The sequence below is a fragment of the Jaculus jaculus genome, chromosome 7, assembly GCF_020740685.1.
Source record: "Jaculus jaculus isolate mJacJac1 chromosome 7, mJacJac1.mat.Y.cur, whole genome shotgun sequence".
NCBI classification, from domain to species: Eukaryota; Metazoa; Chordata; class Mammalia; order Rodentia; family Dipodidae; genus Jaculus; species Jaculus jaculus.
The window spans coordinates 129,077,419-129,099,827 of NC_059108.1; the positions used below are offsets into that span (position 1 = coordinate 129,077,419).

General features: G+C 42.7%; 1 protein-coding gene and 1 non-coding gene across 2 annotated transcripts in view; one reads left to right on the forward strand and one right to left on the reverse strand.

Moving 5' to 3' along the window:
* The first annotated feature begins 2,812 nt into the window (after nucleotides 1-2,812).
* Nrde2 (NRDE-2, necessary for RNA interference, domain containing) overlaps nucleotides 2,813-22,409 on the forward strand; it is a 49,809-nt gene continuing 30,212 nt past the window's right edge. Inside the window, exons 1-3 of the mRNA XM_012950076.2 lie at nucleotides 2,813-2,915; nucleotides 15,261-15,369; nucleotides 17,150-17,383. Coding sequence (XP_012805530.2) covers nucleotides 2,852-2,915; nucleotides 15,261-15,369; nucleotides 17,150-17,383 — 407 coding nt within the window. The 5' untranslated portion in view covers nucleotides 2,813-2,851. The remainder of the gene's footprint in view (nucleotides 2,916-15,260; nucleotides 15,370-17,149; nucleotides 17,384-22,409) is intronic.
* Nucleotides 5,373-5,452, reverse strand: LOC123462656. The gene has a single exon (XR_006638439.1). It is a non-coding gene; the product is annotated as a small nucleolar RNA SNORD72 (small nucleolar RNA).

Here is a 22,409-nt window from a genome sequence, read left to right on the forward strand (position 1 = left end):
TTTTATTTATTTATTTGAGAGAAAGAGGCACAGAGAGAGAGAGAGAGGTGGGGGGGAAGAGAGAGAGAGACAGAGAGAGAGAATGGGCATGCCAGGGCCTCTAGCCTCTGCGAACAAACTCCAGACACATGCACCACCTTGTGCATCTGGCTTTATGTGTGTACTGGGGAATAGAACCTGGGTCCTTAGGCTTCACAGGCAAGCACCTTTAACTGCTAAGTCATCTTCTCAGCCCTTCCCCCAAATTACTTTTAATTTAGTACAACAGTGAAGTTTACAGATTTCTAGCAAACTATGGCTATGTCAAATGAGTTCATTGCTACTTTGTGTGGCTCGTGCGTTAAGGGTAGTTTCAATTAATTAGTGTGTGTGAATGTGTGTGTGCAAGTGTCTCTTGTTGCTGCAAGTGGCCATTCATCTGGCTTGACATGGGTGGCTAAGGAATTGGACCTGGGCTGGTAGGCTTGTCAAGCATGTGCCTTTAGACACCAAGCTATCTCCCCAGCCCCAAGATGGTTTTTACCCTTACAAATGTTGGAAGAAATGGACATATTTTGTAACATCTGAAAATTGTACAAAGTTCATATTTCAGTGTACTTACAATAAGAGACCAGCAGTTCTGCTAAGTCTCAAAAATAATTCCCTTCAATAAAAGCTTGCTGACCCTCATTTAAAAAGATTAATGGACGCCGGGCATGGTGGCGCACGCCTTTAATCCCAGCACTTGGGAGGCAGAGGTAGGAGGATCGCCGTGAGTTCGAGGCCACCCTGAGACTACATAGTGAATTCCAGGTCAGCCTGGGCTAGAGTGAGACCTTACCTCAAAAAAAAAAAAAAAAAAAAAGATTAATGGATAGTCTTAGCACTCGAGAGGGAGAGGCAGAGACAGGAGGATCACTATGAGTTCGGGGCTAGCCTGGAACTACAGAGTGAGTTCTACAGACTATAGACTACAGAGTGAGGTCAGCTGGGCTAGAGTGAGACCCTATCTCAAAAAAAGATTAAGGGTCAATTTATTAAAACACATTCAGAAATCCTCATTTTTTCAGTGCTGGAGCTCAAATTTATGGCCTCTCACATGCTAAGTAACTGTAACATTTCAATAGATTTAACAAAGAAGGAAAAAAACAGTGAGTGGATCTCATGTACACATTAACACAGCTTTAATGAGTATCACCCATGGCTAATATTATTCTATCATAACTCCTTCCTGTACTAATTAGAAGCACATTTTAGGTGCCATATCTTTTATCTGTAAGTGCTGGGATTAAAGGTGTGTACCACCATGTCCAGCTTCAGTATTTACTTCTAAAAGTTAGGGCTACTAAAAGAAAAGATAGCCACAATGCCATCATCATGCTTTAAGTTTATAAATTTAACAATATTTAGTTCAGTTACTTCAGTTATCAAACAATGTAACAATTTTCAATATTAATTATTAACAAAGCTAATCAATTAACACTTATAAATACAATAAACTTCAGAGTTTTAGAAGTCAGGAATTCTGGTTAATCTTCATTAATATTTCAATTTTAAACCAGCAGGCTAAGATGGGCGTGGTGGTGTATGCCTGTAATCCCAGCACTCAGGAAGCAGAGGGAAGAAGATTAAGAGTTGGAGGCCAGCCTGGGCTATATAGTGAGACCCTATCTCTAAAAAACACCCAGCAAGTAAAACTAGTTTTTAAAAAAATATTTTAAAAAATTATTTTGTTTTACTTATTTATTTGCAAGGAAAGAGAGAGAGAGAGAGAAAGCCACCAGGGCCTCTAGCCACTGCAAACAAACTCCAGATGCATGCACCCCCTTGTGCCTCTGGCTTATGTGGGTACTAGGGAATCGAACCTACATCCTTTGGCTTTGCAGGCAAGCATCTTAATTGTTAAGCCATCACTCCAGCCCTAAAATGCTCTCTCTCTCTCTATTTTTGGTTTTTCAAAGTAGAGTGTCATTCTAGCCCAGGCTAACCTGGAATCCACTATGTAGTCTCAGGCCTCAAACTCATAGTGATCCTTCTACCTCTGTCTCCTGAGTGTTGGGATTAAAGGCGTGTGTCACCATGCCTGGCTAAAACTATTTTTATCAGTTATGTTATTCCATATTTTAAATTTTCCTCATGAAGGGTTTCTTGTGTCAAGTTCTCTTACACATTTGTAAATAAAGATTCCTCTTATTAACAAAACATTATTGTATAGTTTTGTTTTCTTAAACCTGCCATCTTTATTTCTTGTTTTTCAGGGGATGGAAAGAGAAGCAATGGGAAGACAGTTACCTGAAGTGAAGGCAGATGTTGCCCTAATCAATTGATGTAGGTAATTACGAGAGATTGTGAGGGAATCTTAGATTTAAAGTTGGAGATAGAGAAACTTTGTCCCATCAGAGACCACCTTTTGCATTTGGTTGACACATATCTAAACTATTTTAACCTACGGCAGTCTCCTGCATTCTAAAAATCACTGATCCACTGAAGAACCTGATTATTTTCTATATGTGGTTGATTGTTTCTGGGCGCTGTGAAGTCTTTTAAATTCTTACTCTATTCCAGATATTTCTGGTATGTGAGACAATACTAAGTACTGCGTCTGTCTCCCACCCGGCGAGGGTACTAAAGGTTAGAGTCTGAGTACTCTGACGCAGGTTACAGTGACAGTGTGAGGCTAGGGGTGGAACTGAGATTTCCAAGCTCCTAGTCCCCTTTCCGCTCTCAAGGACCCGGAAGCACTCGCTCCCCGGAAGCGGTCCGTCCCCGCCCGGCGTCCCCCCGGGGAAGGCGGGAAACCACACTTCCCAGAGCGCATCGCGCGCGGCCGGCCGCCGCCATTTCCGCGAAGCAGGTGGCGCGGCCTGCAGTCATGGCGCTGTTCCCGGCCTTCGCGGGCATCAGCGAGGCCCCCGGGAGTGGGGGAGCCAGGAGAGGTAAGCACTCCAAAGGGTCGAGGAAGACGTCATGGCAGTTTCTCGGGCCCACGTCTCCACCGGCGTCTTGGATTTGTTTATCCCTCTGTATCCCAGAGTGCTCCGCGGCGGTGCAAAGCCTTCTGGTCCTTCGGCCCGGCAGGGGCTGAGGTTGTAGTTTAGGAGACTGGGACGAAGATGGGCAAAGATGCCTTGCAGCTAGGGCTGACTTAACTACCAATTTTTGTTGTTGTTGTTCCGAGGTAGGGTCTCGCTCTAGAATTCACTATATAGTCTCAGCGTGGCCTCGAACTCACAGTGATCCTCCTCTTACCTTTGCTGGGATTGAAGGCGTGCGCTACCACTCCGGCTCTTAACTACCTTTTGAGTTTGGACATCATTCTTTCTCCTAGACCCATCAGTTAACCTTTGAAGCAGAAATGATGGAGCTGCGCTCTAAGGAGACTCTTAGAAAACATTTATTTGTGAGCTGGAGAGATGGGCTTAGTGGTTATGGCATTTGCCTGCGAAACCAAAGAACTGAGGTTCGATTCCCCAGGACCCGCGTAAGCCAGATGCAGAAGGTGGCGCAGGCATCTGGAGTGTATTTGCAGTGGCTAGAGGTCCTGGTGCGCCCATTCTCTCTGTCTGCCATTCTCAAATAAATAAATAAAGTAAATTAAAAAAAGATTTTTATTTATTTGCAAGTGCGCGGGGTAGAGGTGGGGGAGACACCAGGACCTCCTGCTTCTGCAGAGGAACTCTCGATCTTGCCGCCACCTTGGCCATCTGACTTTGCAAGCAAGCACCTTCAATGTCCCAGCCACTTCTCCAGCCCGAGAGACTTTTTTTTAAAAAACACAACTATAATTTTTAGGCGTCTGGCGTATTCCTGATTCCTGATTAGGCTGTATTCTCAGCAAAGTCCGAAACAGTGTCAATAATTGTTGCACACCTAGTTGTTAGCACAGGTCCAAAATACAGTAAGTGTTCAGGGAATATTTGTTGAACACACAGACAAATAAAATTAGTACTTTAACAGTATGTTGTTGCGTAAGTGAACCTTAAAATTAACTATACGAACTAGAATGCTATATATGTTACAGGGAAGCCGCACAGTAATAACTGCAAATGGAGGGTCAAGGATGGTTATTCAGAGGGCAGGATTTGACCATTAGATATAGTAGATGGCATTCCAGAACTTTCATTCAGTTTATGGAAGCAAAACAGGAGTCTGTGCAGAGAACTGCATATATTCCAGTTTGTTTGGAAATATGATTAGGGCTGGTGTTAAGGGATTATAGTGGCCTTTAATAAAAGGTCAGTGTTTTTTTTTTTCTTTCTGGATAAAATAAATTACACCTTTTTTACAGGAATGCATGGTTGTCTTAACATTTATTCAAAAGATCATGGCTAACATACTCAGGGTGAAAGACTTGACACATTTTTAAAAATTGTTTATTTATATTTGAGATAGAAGGGGAGAGAGAGAAAGAGAGAGCATGGGCATGCCAGGGCCTCCAGCCACTGCAGATGAGCTCCCACACAAGTGCCACCTTGTGCACCTGGCTTACCAGGGATCCGTAGAATTGAATTTAAGACAGGAGGCTTTGTAGGCAAGTGCCTTAACCATTAAGCCATCTCTCCAACCCATTGACACTTTTAAAAAATGCAGTTCATTAACTTTTTCCAAGTTTCATTAACCTTAGAAAAAGTTAAGTAAAGTTTTAATTAAATCTTATGAAAATGCTTCAACATTATGGTTTTATAGCCATTTTTAGGGACCCTAATGACCTTGGGTGTCCTTCAGGCTCATAACATGCCAGCATTATTGCCAGCTTTTTCTAAATTTCTGTGGAAACACATTCAGATTTAAATGTTTTTATTTTATATTTATTTAAGGGAGACAGACAGGGAGGGAGGGAGGGAGGGAGAGAGAGTATAGGTGTGCCAGGGCCTCTTGCCACTTCACAGAAACTCCAGACACTTGTACCACTTTGTGTTTTTTAAATTTTGGAGTAGGGAAATTGAAGGTGTTAACTCTTGTGATTTTTTTTCTTAATTAGTATTTATTGTACATTTTCTGGATCTAGCATCAGGATAATGATAAAGGACCTGTTTGTTTGTTTGTTTGTTTGTTTCTTTGTTTTGAGGTAGGATCTCACTCTGGCTCAGGCTGACCTGGAATTAACTATGTAGTCTCAGGGTGGCCTTGAACTCATGGTGATCCTTCTGCCTCTGCCTCCTAAGTGCTGGAATTAAGGCCTGCACCACCAAGCCCAGCCTCATTCATTTCTTAGTAAGTTGCCCATTATCCAATCTTTTAATCTCATGACTTTTTAAAATTTCCACATGGTATCTTGCTATAGCTCAGGTTGGCCTTGAACTCACAATCCTTTTGCCTTAGCCCCATGAATAAATACTGTGATAACAGACACGTTATACTGTACCCAGCTCTCATACAATAATATTTTTACATGCTTATCTCAGTTAAATGCTGAAGTCAATATAGCATTCATAGGTTCAGACATTTATTTTTACAACGTTTTTGATAATGATGCAATGATTTTTGTGGCTGTTTGTGACTAGTGTTTAGATCCATCATTTCATTGAAATTGTACCATTGTGATTTTTCTAATTTTATCATTCCTCCTGTGCTTGCCTGCTTGCCTGCCTGCCTTCCCTCCTTCCCTCCTTCCCTCCTTCCCTCCTTCCCTCCTTCCCTCCTTCCCTCCTTCCCTCCTTCCCTCCTTCCCTCCTTCCCTCCTTCCCTCCTTCCCTCCTTCCCTCCTTCCCTCCTTCCCTCCTTCCCTCCTTCCTTCCTTCCTTCCTTCCTTCCTTCCTTCCTTCCTTCCTTCCTTCCTTCCTTCCTCCCTCTCTCTTCCCCTCTCCCTTTCTTTCTTTCTCTCTTCTCCCCTCCCTCCCTCCCTTCTTTCCTTCCTTCCTTCCTTCCTTCAAGAGAAAGAAAGAGAAGGGCACGCCAGGGCCTTCAGCTGCTGTGGAGAACTCCAGATGCTTACATCCCCTTGTGGTGCATGTGTGACATTGTGTGCTTGCCTCACTGTGTGTCTGGCTATGTGGGACCTGGAGTTTTGAACATCAGTTCTTAAGCTTCTCAGGCAAGCGCCTTAACCACTAAGCTCTCTCTCTACCCCTCTTATGTTTATTACTATTAGTTATTGTAATAAATAACTACTGGGATTCCCTGATGTATGGCTGAGTCAGGAAATAATGGGATGAGTGCTTAATTTATTCCTTATCATTTTGAAAAATAATAAATTTGGGTTCCTAGCAACTTTTACAGCTGACCACCAAGGTGTTTTTTTTTTTTTTTTTTAAAGCTACTTGGGTAGGTGGGAGAAAGAATGGGTGCACCAGGGCCTCTTGCCACTGCAAACAAACTCCAGATGCATGTGTCACTTTGTGTATTTGGTTCTGGGTAATCAAACCTGGACCAGCAGTCTTTAACTACTGAGCAATCTTCCCAGTCCCAAGGTGCTTTTCTGTTTCAATATGAACTTAAGAATTTTTGATATAGTTATATTTCAGTCTATTACAGATATTTTTTTCCTAACATTCAAGTTGTCCTGTCTTTGGCTTATGGGAGTCTAAAGAGGCTGATGCCTGTGTGCTTTTAGCATGACCTAGTTTTCTTTAATAGCTTGCTTGTCTTCTGTCCCAAGACCTTTTCGAGCTCATCACTTACATCTTCTCTTGTTGCTTGACTTGGCACTTTATCCAAGAAACTCATAATTCTTCTAATGAAAAGTGTTATAAATATGTTAAATCACAAACTAGGTGTTAAAGGTATTGTCACAATTGGGTTGTCTTTACCTCTGGACCCTTTCTGTTTCCAGAAATCAGGAAAAGAAAAATGCATCTTGTTTTATACTGAGATTTCCAGGCTATATTTATGAGCTTGAGGTTTTAACTTAGGTTCTTTGATTTAACTTATGTATTTTTCTCTGTGCTGAACATTTTTACCTAGTGTGTTGTGTCATGACAAAATTGCATGTATGATCAAAATAAAAGTACTAATATGGGTAATACTAATAGTTTCATATTTTTTAAATTGTACTTTCAGATTTTTAATGGTTCTCTTTATTTGTAGGGCATATTCTACAGTATGTGATGTCATTATTTTCTTTTTATTAACGTTTTTGGGGTAGGGTCTCACTCTAGCTCAGGCTGACCTGGATTTCACTGTGTACTCTCAGGTGGCCTCGAACTCATGGTGATCTTCCTACCTCTGTCTCCTGAGTGCTGGGATTAAAGGTGTGCACCACCATGCCTGGCTTTTTGTTAACTTTTTACAAAATATTTTTATTATTTACTTGTAGAGGGTGGGGAGAAACAAAAAGAATGGGTGTAACAGGGCCTCTTGTTAGTGTAAACAACTCTAGATGCAAGTGCCATGTTGTGCATCTGCCTTTACATGAGTATTAGGGAATTGAACCCAGGTCAGCAGGCTTTGCAAGCAAGCATCTTTAACCACCGACTCATTTTCCTGGATCTTAGTTAACTTAAAAAAATTTTTTTTATTATTCATTTATTTATCTGACAGGGAAAGAGGGAGAGAGAGAAAGAGAGAATGGGCACGCCAGGGCCTCCAGGCACTACAAACAAACTCCAGACGCTTGCACCCCTTGTGCAGCTGGCTAACATGCGTCCTGGGGAATCAAACCTGCGTCCTTTGGCTTTGTAGGCAAATGCTTAACTGCTAAGCCATCCCTCCAGCCTCCTTAATAAACTTTTGATTGACAAATTCTATACATATCAACAACATACCATCATTATAATCCCTTTACTACCTTTCCTTTTCCCCTTCCCCTATGGCCTTTCTGTTGAATCCCTTCTTTCCAACTAGTCTCTTCTATTTTGATGTCATCATTTTGCCCCTCCTATCATGCAGGTCTTGTGTGCAGGGAGCATCAGCCACTGTGAAGTCACGAATGTCATGACCAGTTTTGTCTGGAAGACAGCATTTGTAAAGCACTCCTCCCCTTCTTTTGGATCTTACATTCTTTCCACCACCTCCTTTTGCAGTGTGGTCCCTGAGACTTGAGGGTGTGATAGAGATGTCTCACTTAGTGAAGAACCCCTCACTGTCACTTCTTCTTAGCATTTTGATGAAGTTTGAGTCTCTCCAGTGGTCACCAACATCTGAAAAGAGAAGCTTCTCTGACCAAAAATGAGAGTAGCATTAATACATGGACATATTGTTTGTTTTTTTAAGCACAGTGTCACTCTGGCCCAGGCTGACTTATAATTCATTCTAACCAGGCCTCGAACTCGTAATCTTTTTACCTCAACCTCTCTGGTGCATAGATTAAAGGTATGAGCCCTCCATACCCTGCTGAACTGTTGTCCCTTGAAATAATTCTTTGTGTGACTTTGACACCATTTAAAAAATTACAATTAGGTACAGTTTATTCTACTTGTTTTCATGTTTCCTGAATTCTTTTTGATTTGATTTTGTTTTATAATGATGTTAAGTATTTACATGATTCAACAGTTGAGAATAGAAAACGTCTATATTCAGAGGAAAAAAACCCTTCCATCTCTTCCTCCAGACTGTTCTTTTCCATCCTCACAGGTTGCCACTTTCATAGTCAAGAATGCTTTCATTTTCCCCTCTTAATAGCAAGTTCTATTTCCTTTCTCTTAAATACACTGTATTCCAGACCTAATTCTGAAGATGACTCTTAGACCAGAGCGTAGAGATCTCACTGGTAAACTTGGTGCACATGCCACATGCTTTATCCAACTGGTCCCCTGTTAAGGACATTTGAATTATTTCCAGTCTTTTGCTATTATAAATAGAAACATTGTACTTTTCCTCGTACAGTGTAAGATACTATTAGGCATAGTGCCTACAGAGTTCCAACAACATGAAGTTCCTGGACAGGAAAGACAGGTACGTACAGTCCACTCCACGGGCTAGGTATTGTTGAGAATTAGGCTGACATCCCATCCAACAGTTATCACATTCAGTAGGAGAGGGAAGGAGGTAGTTTATATTCAGCACTGCTCATCCTTTGAACAGGTATGGAGGGGTGGTGTGTCAGAACTGTAACCTAATAAATGATGAAGTCCGTTTGAACCCAGTTGCTCTGACTCCAGAACTTGTGCTTGTACACTACAGTGATGGGTCTTGTGGCTTAGATGCCACCTTTGGATTCCTGGTCTGCTTCAAACCGTGGAAGTTAGCTCACATTCTCTGTCACCACCTTTCCTGCCCCCCCAACCCCCAGCCCCAAGGTAGGGTCTCACTCTAGCTCAGGCTGGCCTGTAATTCACTGTGTAGTCTCAGGGTGGCCTTGAACTCAAGGTGATCCTCCTACCTCTGCCTCCTGAGTACTGGGATTAAAGGTGTGTGTCACCGCTTCCAGCTTTGTCCCCACCTTTAAAATCATATTTTAAATTATTTGAGAGAGAATGGGCATGCCAGGGCCCTACTTTGTGCATCTAGTTTTATGTGGGGAATGGGGAATGGAACCTGGGCCATCAGGTTTTGCAAGCAAGCTTATTTAGCTGCTGAGCCATCTCCCCAGCCCCTGTTGTTAACATCTTAACTGTGCTTCTCCGCCATGTTTACTGGTACTTTTTGTACACATGTGTTTATGATCCCAGCTTCTTTACCAGAAAATAAGGGTTTGATCAAAATGAAGAGATTGGGCTTATTTATTCTTTGTATAGGAACAGATCTCTTCCTTGGTATGTCTGCTAATTTATTTGCCATCAGCTTGAGAATTGTTTTTGTTAATTAGCATCTCCACAGGGGTGGGAACTTAACCTCTGAGTTCACTTATTCCAGTAATCAGTGCTGTTCTGTTGCAACAGGTTAGAGAATAGACATTGAAATAGAATATCCAGTTATAATTTAAGATTTAAAATTTTTTTTGTTCATATATTTTTTTATTTATTTGAGAGTGGCAGAGACAGAAAGAGGCAGAGAGAGAGAGAGAGAGGGAGAGAATGGGTGCGCCAGGGCCTCCAGCCACTGCAAACGAACTCCAGATGCGTGCGCCCCCTTGTGCATCTGGCTAACGTGGGTCCTGGAGTATCGAACCTTGAACCGGGGTCCTTAGGCTTCACAGGCAAGCGCTTAACTGCTAAGCCATCTCTCCAGCCCTAAGATTTGTTTTTAAAGTTTAAGCTCATTCATGGCAATTCCTTCTGTTTATGGTAAAGTTGAATTAAAAGCATTTGAGTAGTGAGGGAGAACTAGCTACAGAATAAACTTGCCACACAAAAAGTATTTCAGTGTTAAATATTCAGTGATGATTCAATTCTACTAGTTGGCTACATGGTTTTGTTGGGACAGTAGGTCTTTTGTTTGCCTGATACCTCTACAGAACTCTTCATTTCTTATACATATACATACATACATACATGTACACATATGTGTGTGGTGTGGTACCAGTCCAGGCACGTTCCAGCCTGCTGTTAATTCACTGACCCACAGGGATGGAATTTTTCAGTTCTCGCTCTCCAGTTCTAAACTTTTGGTTTCCTATTGGTTGTCTCTGTAATATATCTTGCTTAGTATTAGCACAGTGATTGAAACACCTTTTTAATTGCTATCAGATACTGTAAATTATGTGGGCTTGTAAGTAACAACTGAAAATGACTTTACAATCTGATTAAAGTGTCTTCTTTTTTAATTTTTTGGCTCTTGAAGGTAGGGTTTTGCTCCAGTCTAGACTGACCTGGAATTCATTATGAAGTCTCAGGCTGGCCTGAAATTCACAGTGATTCTCCTACCTTGGCTTCCCAAGTGCTAGCATTAAAGGTGTGTGCCACCATGCCCTGCTAAAGTGTCTTCTCATCTTAAAAACTCTTGAGGAGTCTGTTTAACTAAAATTGAATTTACTGATTTAAAGGTATTATCTGCCCAAGTGAGAAGTGGTTGAATCTAAGTATCATGTGAGCACCATACGTCATTCACCACCATCTCCCCAACACCGACATTTGTGCCTGGCTATGTAGTAGGTCCTCACTACTTTATTTAATGACTAAATACACATAGTTACTATTGATTATGAATGCTGTAGGCAATCTGTAGGTGATGAATTTTTAAGGGATGACCTCAGTTCATTTAGTGGATAGTATCAGGTGAGTATCAAGATGAAGCTAGAATTCAACATCCTCATTCCTTTCCACAACTATTTCTCGAGTCTGGGTATTGTGTGCCCTAGCACTGTGTTAAGAGTTGCATGTGTGGGAGTGGACAGTCCTGGCTCCCAGGTTGCTTACAGTTCAGAAGAGGCAGACAGGGGTGAGCTGGGAAGCTAGACTGTAAGAGTTGTAAAGCAGTCAGTGTATGTGTTTGACTGAAAGAATAGTTTTAAAAAATATTTTTATGTTATTTTTATTTATTTATTTGAGATAGAGAGAGAAAGAGAGAAAGAGAGAAAGAGAGAGACAGAGAGAATGGTCTTGCCAGGGCCTTTGACCACTGCAAGTAACTCCAGACGCTTGTGCCACCTTGTGCATCTGGATTAAGTGGGTGCTTGGGAATAGAACCTGGGTTCTTTGGCTTTGAAGGCAAGTGCCTTACCTGCAAAGCCATCTCTCCAGCCCAAGAATAGTTCTTGTTTGTTTGTTTTGAGACAGGGTCTGTTCTATAGCCCAGGCTGGCTTGGACCTGTGTAGCCCAGGATGCCCTCAAATTTACAGTCATCCTTTTGCCTCAATTTTCCAAGCCTGGGATTACAGGTGTGAGGCATCATGCCAGGCTGTTTTTTATTTTTTATTTTTTCAAAATAAATTTTTACTTGGGTTAAAGAGATGTCTCAGTGTTTAAGGTGCTTGCCTGTAAAGCCTAACGGCTGCAGTTTGGTTCCCATTGGTTCCCCAGTACCAATGTAAGGCAGACACACAAAGTGGTGCATGCATCTGAAGTTCATTTACAGTGGCTGGAGGCCCTTGCATGCCCATTTTTCTCTCTCTGTCTCTGTCTGTCTTCAATCTCTCTACTTGTAAGTAAATAAATAAAACATTAAAAATTATTTATTTATTTGAGATAGAGAAGGAGACAGAGAAAGAGAGAGAGACAGACAGACAGAGAATGGGCATGCCAGGGCCTCTAGCTACTACCAATGAACTTCAGATGCATGTGCCACCCTGTGCATCTAGCTTTACATGAGTACTGGGGAGTTGAACCTAGGCCATCAGGCTTTGCATCACTCCAGCCCTGGCTTTTTTCTTTTTTTGTCAGTTTGTTGTTGTTGCCTCTCCCCTATCATGCTACAGTAATCATTACTAACTGGCTCCCTAATGGGATTTGATTTAACTTAGAATATAGTTGGAAGGCAGATAATGATAATGTAATCACAGTGGACACGTAGTCATGACAGCATCATGTCCATCAATGGCAGGAGAATTTAGGAGACGAGCTTCACTGAAGTATGGAGTAGCACCATGGCATGATGGAAGACGCTGGATTTTGAACCATACCTGCTCAGCTATGTGTCCTTCCCATGTGACTCAGCCTGGGTGGGTCTCTAGCTTTTGATGCAAAAATGAGAGGGAGCTGTCTTTAAATTGTGCTCAGCTCTGGAGAGCCTTCTCAGACCACCTCCCACCATCCAGACACTCAACCAGAACATTCCTGCCTTGTCTCTTTGACATTTGGAACTTCATTGAAAGATTTTTATGTGAAAAATGAATTCCTTGGCTAAGACAAGTTTGAAAATCTATGGACCAGGTGATTTCAAATGCCTAGTGTTCTTGCTTGTATTGACTGTGCACATTCATTAGTGTCACAGCAACCTATCAGATGAGAATACCTTTCACTTTTTGAGATGAAAGTCATACCTGGAGGGCTGATGCTGATTTCAGTTCCTAAACTACTTTGTGGGCAGTAGTTCCGTGTGGCAAAGCCTCAGGCATGCTGAAGAAAACTTTGAAGGGTCACATGCTGTCTGTTGTTTTAGTGTCTGTTTTTCTTTCCACTTACACATTTGTGCAACTCTAAATATACTAAATAGCTATTGTACATATGAAATGGGTGAATTTTATTATACACACACATATATAAAAATTATATCTCAATAATACTTAAAAATTGTGCTGTTTTTTTTCTGTTGTATACAACCATTTCACGGCTTCTTCTCAGCATATGAATGAACAGATATGTCCTAACACAAAGTAGGATAAACTACTCACTGCCCTGTGGGCTTCCTTGCTACGGCTAACCCATGCTTTTTCTTCCCTTCGTAGTTAAGACTATTAAAGTTGGAAAATAAGTAACTGAAAAATAGTTAATTGTAGAAAAGTTAGAAGTTACAGGTAACCAGAAGAAAGCTTTTACACATTTAATGTCAATGTCATTGCTCATTACTTATAATCATTACTTACTACTCATTACCTGAGGTGATCATTACTAACATTTATAAGCTTACCATTAAAGATTTCTAGGTTATGTTTTTATTTCCTAAGAAAATAATATTGTAAGAAAAAGTTAGTCAAGTGACTATACTAAAAACATCGGGGAGCTCTAGCCCAGGCTGACCTGGAATTTACTCTGTAGTCTCAGGGTGGCCTCCAACTCACTGCGATACTCCTACTTCTGCCTCCCAAGTGCTGGGATTAAAGGCGTGCACCACCATGCCTGGCACATTGGATATATATATATATATATTTTTTTTTTTGCAAGGCAGCATTTTTATTAACCACTGAGCCATCTCTCCAGCCCTCCAGTTTACTTTTTGAGACAGAGTTTCACTGAATGTAGAGTTCTCCTGACTGAGAGATCTTCTGCTTAATTAAATGGCAAGCACTCAGCCACTGAACCACCTCCCCAGCCCCATCTTTAAACTCTTCTTCCTCATTCTCTTGCATGGATAAGCTTACATTGGATATATTTTTAAAAATATTTTATTTATTTATTTGAAATCAGAGAAAGACAGATAAAGACAGAGAGAATGGGCATGTGGGAGCCTTCAGCCACTGTAAACCAACTCCAGACGCATGCTGTACCTTGTGCATCTGTTTTATGTGGGTCCTGGGGAATTAAACCTGGGTCCTTCGGCTTTGCAGGCAAATGCCTTAACTGCTAAGCCATCTCTCCAGCCCACATTGGATATTTTTGAGCAGTCTGTCTTTTGTAATAAACATGTTTTTTTTTTTTGTTTGTTTGTTTTAAGACACAGAGGCTCACTATATTAGTCCAACTGGCCTGAAACTTGCTATATAGCTTAGGCTGGCCTTGAACTTATGGTCCTCCTGTCTGCCTCCCAAGTGCTGGGTACAGTCCTGTGCCACCATGCCTATATAGCATGAAAGGATTTTATACATAATTTGACTTTTTAACTTTCAGGAATTGTCCAAATCAAATGTGAGGTTACTGGAACTTAATGCACTGGAAGTATTCAAGTTATTAGGCAGTGGATGGAATGTGTAATGCTCTGTGGCTTTTTAGACCATGTTTGTTACATGGATTTTGCTTAAACCACAGTCTATAAAAGAAGAAAATTTTAGTCTTAAATATTTTAGAGTGCGTCAAAGTGTTGTGCCCTGAGAAATAAAAATTTCATGTATTATAATGTAGAGATTTTTGCATCTTGATGTAATGGTGATGCTTGGGTTTTCTAATTATCCGCTCTGTTCTTAGCTATATAAATCCAACTTTAATATATCTTCAGAGTAGGAGTTTAATGTGTCAGGTATAGCTTTTATTCTCCAAGAAAAATCAATCCCTCTTGTGCTGGCGGCCGGGGGGGTGAATGAGTTCCCCGGATGTTCATGGGGAGGCCGATGTGAGTGGAAAATCCCTCACCTTATTTCTGTTCCTGCTGCCTGCCAGGCAGGCTCAAGAATTGGGGCTGCTGGCGCCTCAACAGAATTCTGGCGGGTTTCCCCAAATGACTATTTTTAAAAAATGGAAAGAAAATCAAGATAGTACCAGTGTTTCTGATTTTGCCCTTTGCTTGGGCTCCAGGCCTGGTTCAGGCTCTGAGCTAGCAGTCCTGGGCCAGTCACTGGCCCTGTGTCACTTCAGCGTCTCCCTGCTCTGTCTGATCCTCCTTGCCCCACAGTCTAGGGACAGGAATAATGTCTCTGAGCGAGCCAGGACCAGACAGAGCAAAGTGCACCCTGGAGCTAGCTCTTGCCCAGGCCCTCCAGCATGCCCACAGAGGAGAGTGCCCTGGCTAGGAAAGACATCCAAAGCAGGTTCTCCTCAGAATGTTTGGACTGTTCTCAAAAGTTCATGAATTTCATTTGGCTTCTGTGGATGGTTAAAAATGCCTGGCTGACATTGGCTATGTCGGGATGCAAGCTGATGAGATGGGTGTCTTCTGTCTTTAGAAGTCCCACTAAACTAATCTCATTGATCTTCTCTTCCTTTTGCATGTGCAGAATTAGACTGGCTGAGCAACCCAAGCTTCTGTGTGGGATCCGTCACATCGCTGAGCCAGCAGACTGGAGAGGCCACAACCCCTGCTTCTGAAGGATCACCACTGGCGAGGTGGTTTTTTTTTTTTTTTTAAAGTTATTTATTTATTTGCAAGCACAGAGGATGGGGAGAGAATGGGCGTCCATGGCCTCCTGCGACTGCAAACGAACTCCAGATGCATGCGTTACCTTGTGCACCTGACTTTACATCTTTTCACCACGTGTATTTCTGCCGTTGTCTGTGTACTGTCTGTCACGTATCTTAAATGGTGCTCCTTATGCGATAAAAGGGGGAGTGGAGCACTTCCTTTCATTTTCAGTAGAGAGGCTTGTGGCCCTCTTCTTGCCTCCCTCCTATGGAGGAGTCCCTTCCCTTGCATTGCCGTGGCAAGTACACAATGCAGTTACTGCCTGTAATTACCCACAAGGGAAATGGTGTCACTGTGGTTCTCAAGTAACTTTGCTAACCTCATTAGTAACCTTTAGAATCTTGTAGTTTGGGTATTTCCTTAGTTGCATTTTCAACACTAAGGTAAAAATAGCATACATAATATAGCAGGATAAAATCTATGCACGCATTAGGTAAAATGACATACATGTTTGTGCAGCTGTGAACAGATGTTTTGTAGATGATTGGTAGAGGCACGTCCTTCCCTTCACCAGCAGCAATGTCCTCATCGCTGTGGTGTGCAGAGGAAGCCTTTGGAAATTGCTAATAGGTGATGACCAAGGGCTGTAGACACTTGAGTAATGAGGAGGGTGAACCCATTGCTATAGTCATTGATTTTTGGATTTTATTTATTTACTTATTTGCTAGCAGATAGGATGAAAGGGGGAGAGAAAGAGAGAGAATGGCTGTGCCAGGGCCTCTTAACTCCAGATGCATGCACCACTTTGTGCATTTGGGTTTATATGGGCATTGGGGAATCAAAACTAGGCCATCAGGCTTTGCAAGCACACCCTTCAGCCACTGTGCCATCTCCAGCTCCAGTCATTATCACTTCTTTAAAAAAATATTTTATTTTTATTTATTTGATAGAGAAAAAGAGGGAGAGAGAGAAAATGGGCATGCCAGGGCCTCCAGCCACTGCAAACGAACTCCAGACGCATGCGCCCGCTTGGGTATCTGGCTAACGTGGGTCCTGGGGCATTAAACCTTGGTCCTTTGGCTTTGCCTGCAAACGCCTTAACTGCTAAGCCATCCCTCCAGCCCCATTATCACCTTTAAAATGACCACAATTAAACCTGTTTTTTTTAATTTTGTTTGCTTTAAGGATATGTTGGTATAATAATAAACCTTAATGTTGCTAAGTAATCCTTTATTTGATAGAGTAGCTGGTAGGTTACTTCCATTTAAAGAAATATATGAAGTATAGATTTAGAAAGAGTTAGAATTTTCCCTGATTTTTATTTATTTACTTTTAAAAATTTTTTTTTGTTTTTATTTTTATTTATTTATTTGACAGTGACAGAGAAAGAGGCAGAGAAAGAGAGGAGAGTGGGCACGCCAGGGCTTCCAGCCACTGCAAACGAACTCCAGACGCGTGTGCCCCCTTGTGCATCTGGCTAACGTGGGTCCTGGAAAACCAAGCTTCGAACCTGGGTCCTTAGGCTTCAGAGGCAAGCGCTTAACCGCTAAGCCATCTCTCCAGCCCTGATTTTTATTTTTGGAAAGGTTCTTGAGTCTTGCAGGGGAGTTGTAACCCAGGAGGGTGCTATCTAGTAATGGCAAGTAGTAAGTTTACGAGAGCATTTCTAGAGCTCCTGCTCATGTACCTATGTGCATATTATTACATGTTATTTTTCCCACCCTTTCTTTTGAAAATAATTGTTAAGTTGGTTTTCTTGCACAGGAACCTTCTGAAGTCAGAGCTCGTGGATGAGAGCTACACTAACAGAGAGCTTACGCAGATAAATAGGAAAAAGAAGAAGGAGAAAAAGAAAAGAAGGAAGCATCAGCACCACAAGAAGACAAAGCGGAAGAGCGAGGAGTGGAGCAGCAGCGAGTCCCAGCCCGACTCGGACTCTGGGAAGGACAGACCCGCCAGGGCCAGCAGGGACGCTCAGAAGGAAGCCAAGACGCCCAAGTGGGTTGCTGTCCTCCCGTCCCAGTGCTACTGAGCTTTGAACGTTTCCCTCTGCTTGTTGCCACAAAGTAGATATTTAGACTATTGGTTAGCTGGGCAATCACAAGGAGGCATATCATTGGATAGTTTAAAAAGAGAAACTGCCACATCACATGAGGGACACAAGTGTACTTGAGTGATATGTGTAGAACCAGTAATGACTGTGTCAGAGTCTGACTTGTGATCTTGGCATTTTCGTTGTTGGCTTGGTTTTTTTTTTTTTGGTTTTTCAAGGTAGGGTGTCACTCTGGTCCAGTTTGACCTGGAATTCACTACGTAGTCTCAGGGTGGCCCTGAACTCATGGTGGTCCTCCTGCCTTTGCCTCCCGAGTGCTGGGATTAAAGGCATGCGCCACCACGCCCAGCCTTGGCTTTTTTTTGAGGCAGGGTTTCACTTAGCCCAGGCTGGCCTTGAACTCTTGACCCTCCTGCTTCCACCACTTTCTACCCCATGCTCAGCTTGACTTGAGGTTTTGGAATGCAGATGGCACATGTGCCCAGCAGTGGTATGCGGGTCAGTGTAGCATCAGTGAAGGGTTTCCAGCCCGGAGGCCGCTGCCTTTCGCACTTATAAAGTACAGAAGCACGTCCTCTCCCTCCGTGTATCTTGTTCACTTACTTCTGGGTCACAAGTAGACCGACCTTCTTTTTGGTTAAGGTTGACACAGTCCTTAAAGAATTCCTTTTTGCCTTGTTTATATCACATTTGTTTACAACCACTGTGTAAAAGGAGACCATAGTGTTTTCTCTTTATTTCTCGGGTCACAGCATAGGTGCTCAGCATAGTTTTCCCCCACTGTTCGTTTGAACATCCTGTCGCATAGGAAGCCATGTTAAGTGAGATGGGTGAAGCAACCTGAATTGTGGCTCCTTTAACCTTTTTTTTTTTTTTTATCTTTGTCCATGTTAGATGAGACTTTTTTTTTTTTTTTTTTTTTTTTTTTTTTGAGGTAGGGTCTTACTCTAGCCCAGACTGACCAGGAACTCACTTGGTGTTTTCTGGCTGGTCTCAAACTCAAGTTGGTCCTCCTACCTTTGCCTCCCAAGTGCTGGGATGAAGGGCATGTGGCACCATGCCCAGCTTATATGAGAGAAAATTTAAGCACATGTCTAGGGCCTACACAAAGTAGTCATTGCAATTTTGTCAATTTTTTTTTTTTTTAGGGATTTTTTTTTTTACTTTCCAGATTCAGATCTATAAGGGAAAGACCCAGTTGGTTTGTAGATTTTATTTATTAATTCATTTGCAAGCAGAGAGATACAGACAGAAAGAGAAACTGGGGGGAGGGGGTGGGCAGAATGGGTGCACCAGGACCTCTAGCCTCTGCAAATGAACTCTAGAAGCATGCACCATCTGTGTGTTTGCATTTATGTGGTTACTGGGGAATCAAACCAGGGTTGTTAGGTTTTGTAGGCAAGCATCTTAACCACTGAGCCATCTCTCCAGCCTGGAATTATTTACTTTTGTTGTGTGCTGGGAAGTCCTATCGATGTCAGGGAGAGCTCTGTGGTTGAGCAAGTTGAATGCGGTGATGCTGGCCTGGAAGCATTGTTTGTTTCCACATAGGCAGGATTAGTATGCTGGTGAGTTGTGCGTGTCTTTCCGTGATGTCAGGAAAGTCGGTTCATGAAAGGAAACGTACCATGTGGGACTCTACTTCAGGGACCCCGGGACGAAGTCCCCAGAGCTTAACCACTAGGATCTTTGTTCCTGGAGTAGTACTCCTCTTCTCATAGGTGGAGGTGGCTCCTTCCCGGCACACAGCTGATACCACATCTGCTTCCTCATGCCACCAGGGAAGAGATGGGTCGTGTTTATTCCTCAGAGGAGGGTCACATCTGGCTCTTCCTTTCCTTTTCCATTGCTAGTTGACTTTTTCTTTCAGGCATGTATTAGTTTCTTTCCAATGGACACTTTTTCCTTTTTTTTGTCCTTTAGGGTTATTTATTTATTTATTTTTATAATTATTAGATGATTTTCTTCTCTTTTTAAAATTTTTTTTTGTTTATTTTTATTTATTTATTTGAGAGCAACAGGCATAGAGAGAAAGAGGCAGAGAGAGAGAGAATGGGTGCGCCAGGGCCTCCAGCCACTGCAAATGAACTCCAGACACATGCGCCCCTTGTGCATCTGGCTAACGTGGATCCTGGGGAACTGAGCCTCGAACTGGGATCCTTAGGCTTCACAGGCAAGTACTTAACCACTAAGCCATCTCTCCAGCCCATCCTTTAGGGTTTTTGTATTGAGAGCCTTTCCTTAGATCTGTAGGAGAATGTCTTAAATCACTGTCTATTTTATACTTGTCACTCAACAAATACTTGTTGAGGAGTTACTTTATGTTCCTGAAATGCCATTCTCTTGTATTTCCTGCCAAGAATGATTAGAAGCCTCCACAATCCTTAATTGTATCTGGGCAGAACCGAAAAACAAAGAGGGAACAACAGTTAATGACTGTTTTGACTATTTTGGCAGTTTGTTATGTCAGCTGCATTATGAGCTAATTTCTTTAGGGGGAAGAAAGATGTTAGATGCCAGGAAACCTTCCTGCCTCTCACTGGGGATGTGGCTCCAGTCATTTGTGTCTGAGCTGAATGCCGGCTAGTGCACAAATTAGTCCCATGAGGCAAATAAGGGCCTTCTCTTACAGGGGGGCCTCACTTTCTGTTAGAGGCCTAGGTGTAAACAACACTGCAAACCCAGAGCCCAGATAAGAAAACTATAACTGAGAACACACCAGAGAGACACTGAAGACTGAATATGATGCTTTTTTCTTATCTTAAAAAAAAGTAATCTTGGGGCTGGAGAGATGGCTTAGTGGTTAAGTGCTTGCCTGTGAAGCCTAAGGACCCCGGTTCGAGGCTCGATTACCCAGGATCCACGTAAGCCAGATGCACAAGGGAGCGCACGCATCTGGAGTTTGTTTGCAGTGGCTGGAGGCCCTGGTGCGCCCATTCTCTCTCTGTCTCTCTCTCTCTGTCTGTCACTCTCAGATAAATAAAAATATTTAAAAAAAAATCTTGGGCTGGGGAGATGGCTTAATGGTTAAGGCCCTTGCCTACAAAGCCAAAGGACCTAGGTTCGATTCCCCAGCACCCATGTAAGCCAGATGCACAAGGTGGCACATGCGTCTGGAGTTTGTTTGCAGTGGCTGGAGGCCCTGGTTGCACCCATTTTCTCTCTCTGTCTGCTTTTCTCTCCTCACTCTCTCAAATAAATAAAAATACTTAAAAAATCTTTGGGGCATGCTTGTGTGTGCATGCATGTATTCATGTGTGAGTGTGGGCACATGTGTGCCATGGCACAGTGTGTGTGTGGAGGTCAGAGGGCAACTTTGGGTGTTTGTCCTCCTTTCCTCTTTGTTTTTCTTTTAAATTTATTTATTTATTTATTTGACAGAGAGAGAGAGGGGGAGAATGGGCACACCAGGTCCTGCAGCCACTGCAAATGAACTCCAGACACGTGCACCCCCTTGTGCTTACGTGGGTACTGGGGAAGTGAACTTGGGTCCTTAGGCTTCACAGGCAAAGCCTTAACTGTTAAGCCATCTCTCCAGCTCTCTACCTTGTTTTGAGGTAGGTCTGTAGTTGCTTACCAGAGGGAAGGCCAGGTTAGCTGGCCTGCAGGCTTCCAGGCAGTTTTATTGTCTGTGTGTCCCTTTTACTGTAGGCACAGCGGGAATACCAACACCTGTACCATGGAGTCTGTGTGGTTTCTGGGGATCCAAACTCGGATACCCATGCCTGTGGAGCAAGCACTCTATCTATGGAACCATGTCCACAGCCTCTCTGGTGGTTTGATTCTGGTGTCCCCCATAAACTTAGGTGCTCTGAATGCTAGGTTCCCAGCTGATGGAGATTTGGGAATTAACGCCTCCTGGAGGGAGTGTGTTGTTGACGGCAGGCTTATGGGTGTTGTGGTGGTTTGATTCTGGTGTCCCCCATAAATTGAGGCGTTCTGAATGCTAAGTTCCCAGCTGATGGAGATTTGGGAATTAATGCCTCCTGGAGGCAGTGTATTGTTTGGGGTGGGCTCACAGTGTTTGGCACACTCTCCTGTGCCCATTGTCCACATTATGTTGGCCAGGGGGTGATGTCCACCCTCTGCTCATGCCATTGTTTTCTCTACCATCATGGAGCTTTCTCCTTGAGCCTGTAAGCAAAAATAAACCTCTTTTTTCCCCCACAAGCTGTTCTTGGTTGGGTGATTTCTACCAGCAATGTGAACCTAACTGTAATACCTTCTCTGTATTAATCTTTGTTTGTGTGTGTATGATATGTGTATGTTCATATATATAAATGTGGGTGCTTGTGTACAATGGTACATGTGTGGAAGTCAAAAGACAGTTTTGAGTGTTGGTTCTTCCTTTCAAAACCTTGCTTGAGGGGCTGGAGAAATGGCTTAGTGGTTAAGGTGCTTGCCTGTGAAGCCTAAGGACCTAGGATTGATTTTCCCATCCCTATGTAAGCCAGATGCACAAAGTGGTACATGCACCTGGAGTTAGATTGCAGTGGCTAGAGGCCCTGGCTGGCCCATTCTCTTTCTCTTTCCCTCTCTCTCTCTCTCTCTCTCTCTTGCTCTCAAATAAATGAAGTAAAAATAAAATAAAAATAAAGTGCCTGCCTGCTGACCAGCCCACTTCCAAGGATTTTCCTGTCTCACTGCAGGCATGCTGGGATTATACTCCACTGTAACCACACTACAATTTCTGGCTTTATGTGGGTTCTAGGGATTGGACTCAGGTTGTCATGCTTGCATAGCAAGCTCTTTTAGCCACTGAATCATCTCCCCACCCCATCTTTTCTAATTAAAAAACATACTTTGGCTGGGCATGGTAGTGCATGCCTTTAATCCCAGCACTCAGGAGGCTGAGGTAGGAAGGTTACTGTGAGTTCGAGGCCAGCCTGAGACTAATGCTAGAGCAAGACCCTACCTCAAACAGAACAAAACAAAACAAAACAAAACACAACCCACCATACTTTTGCTTAT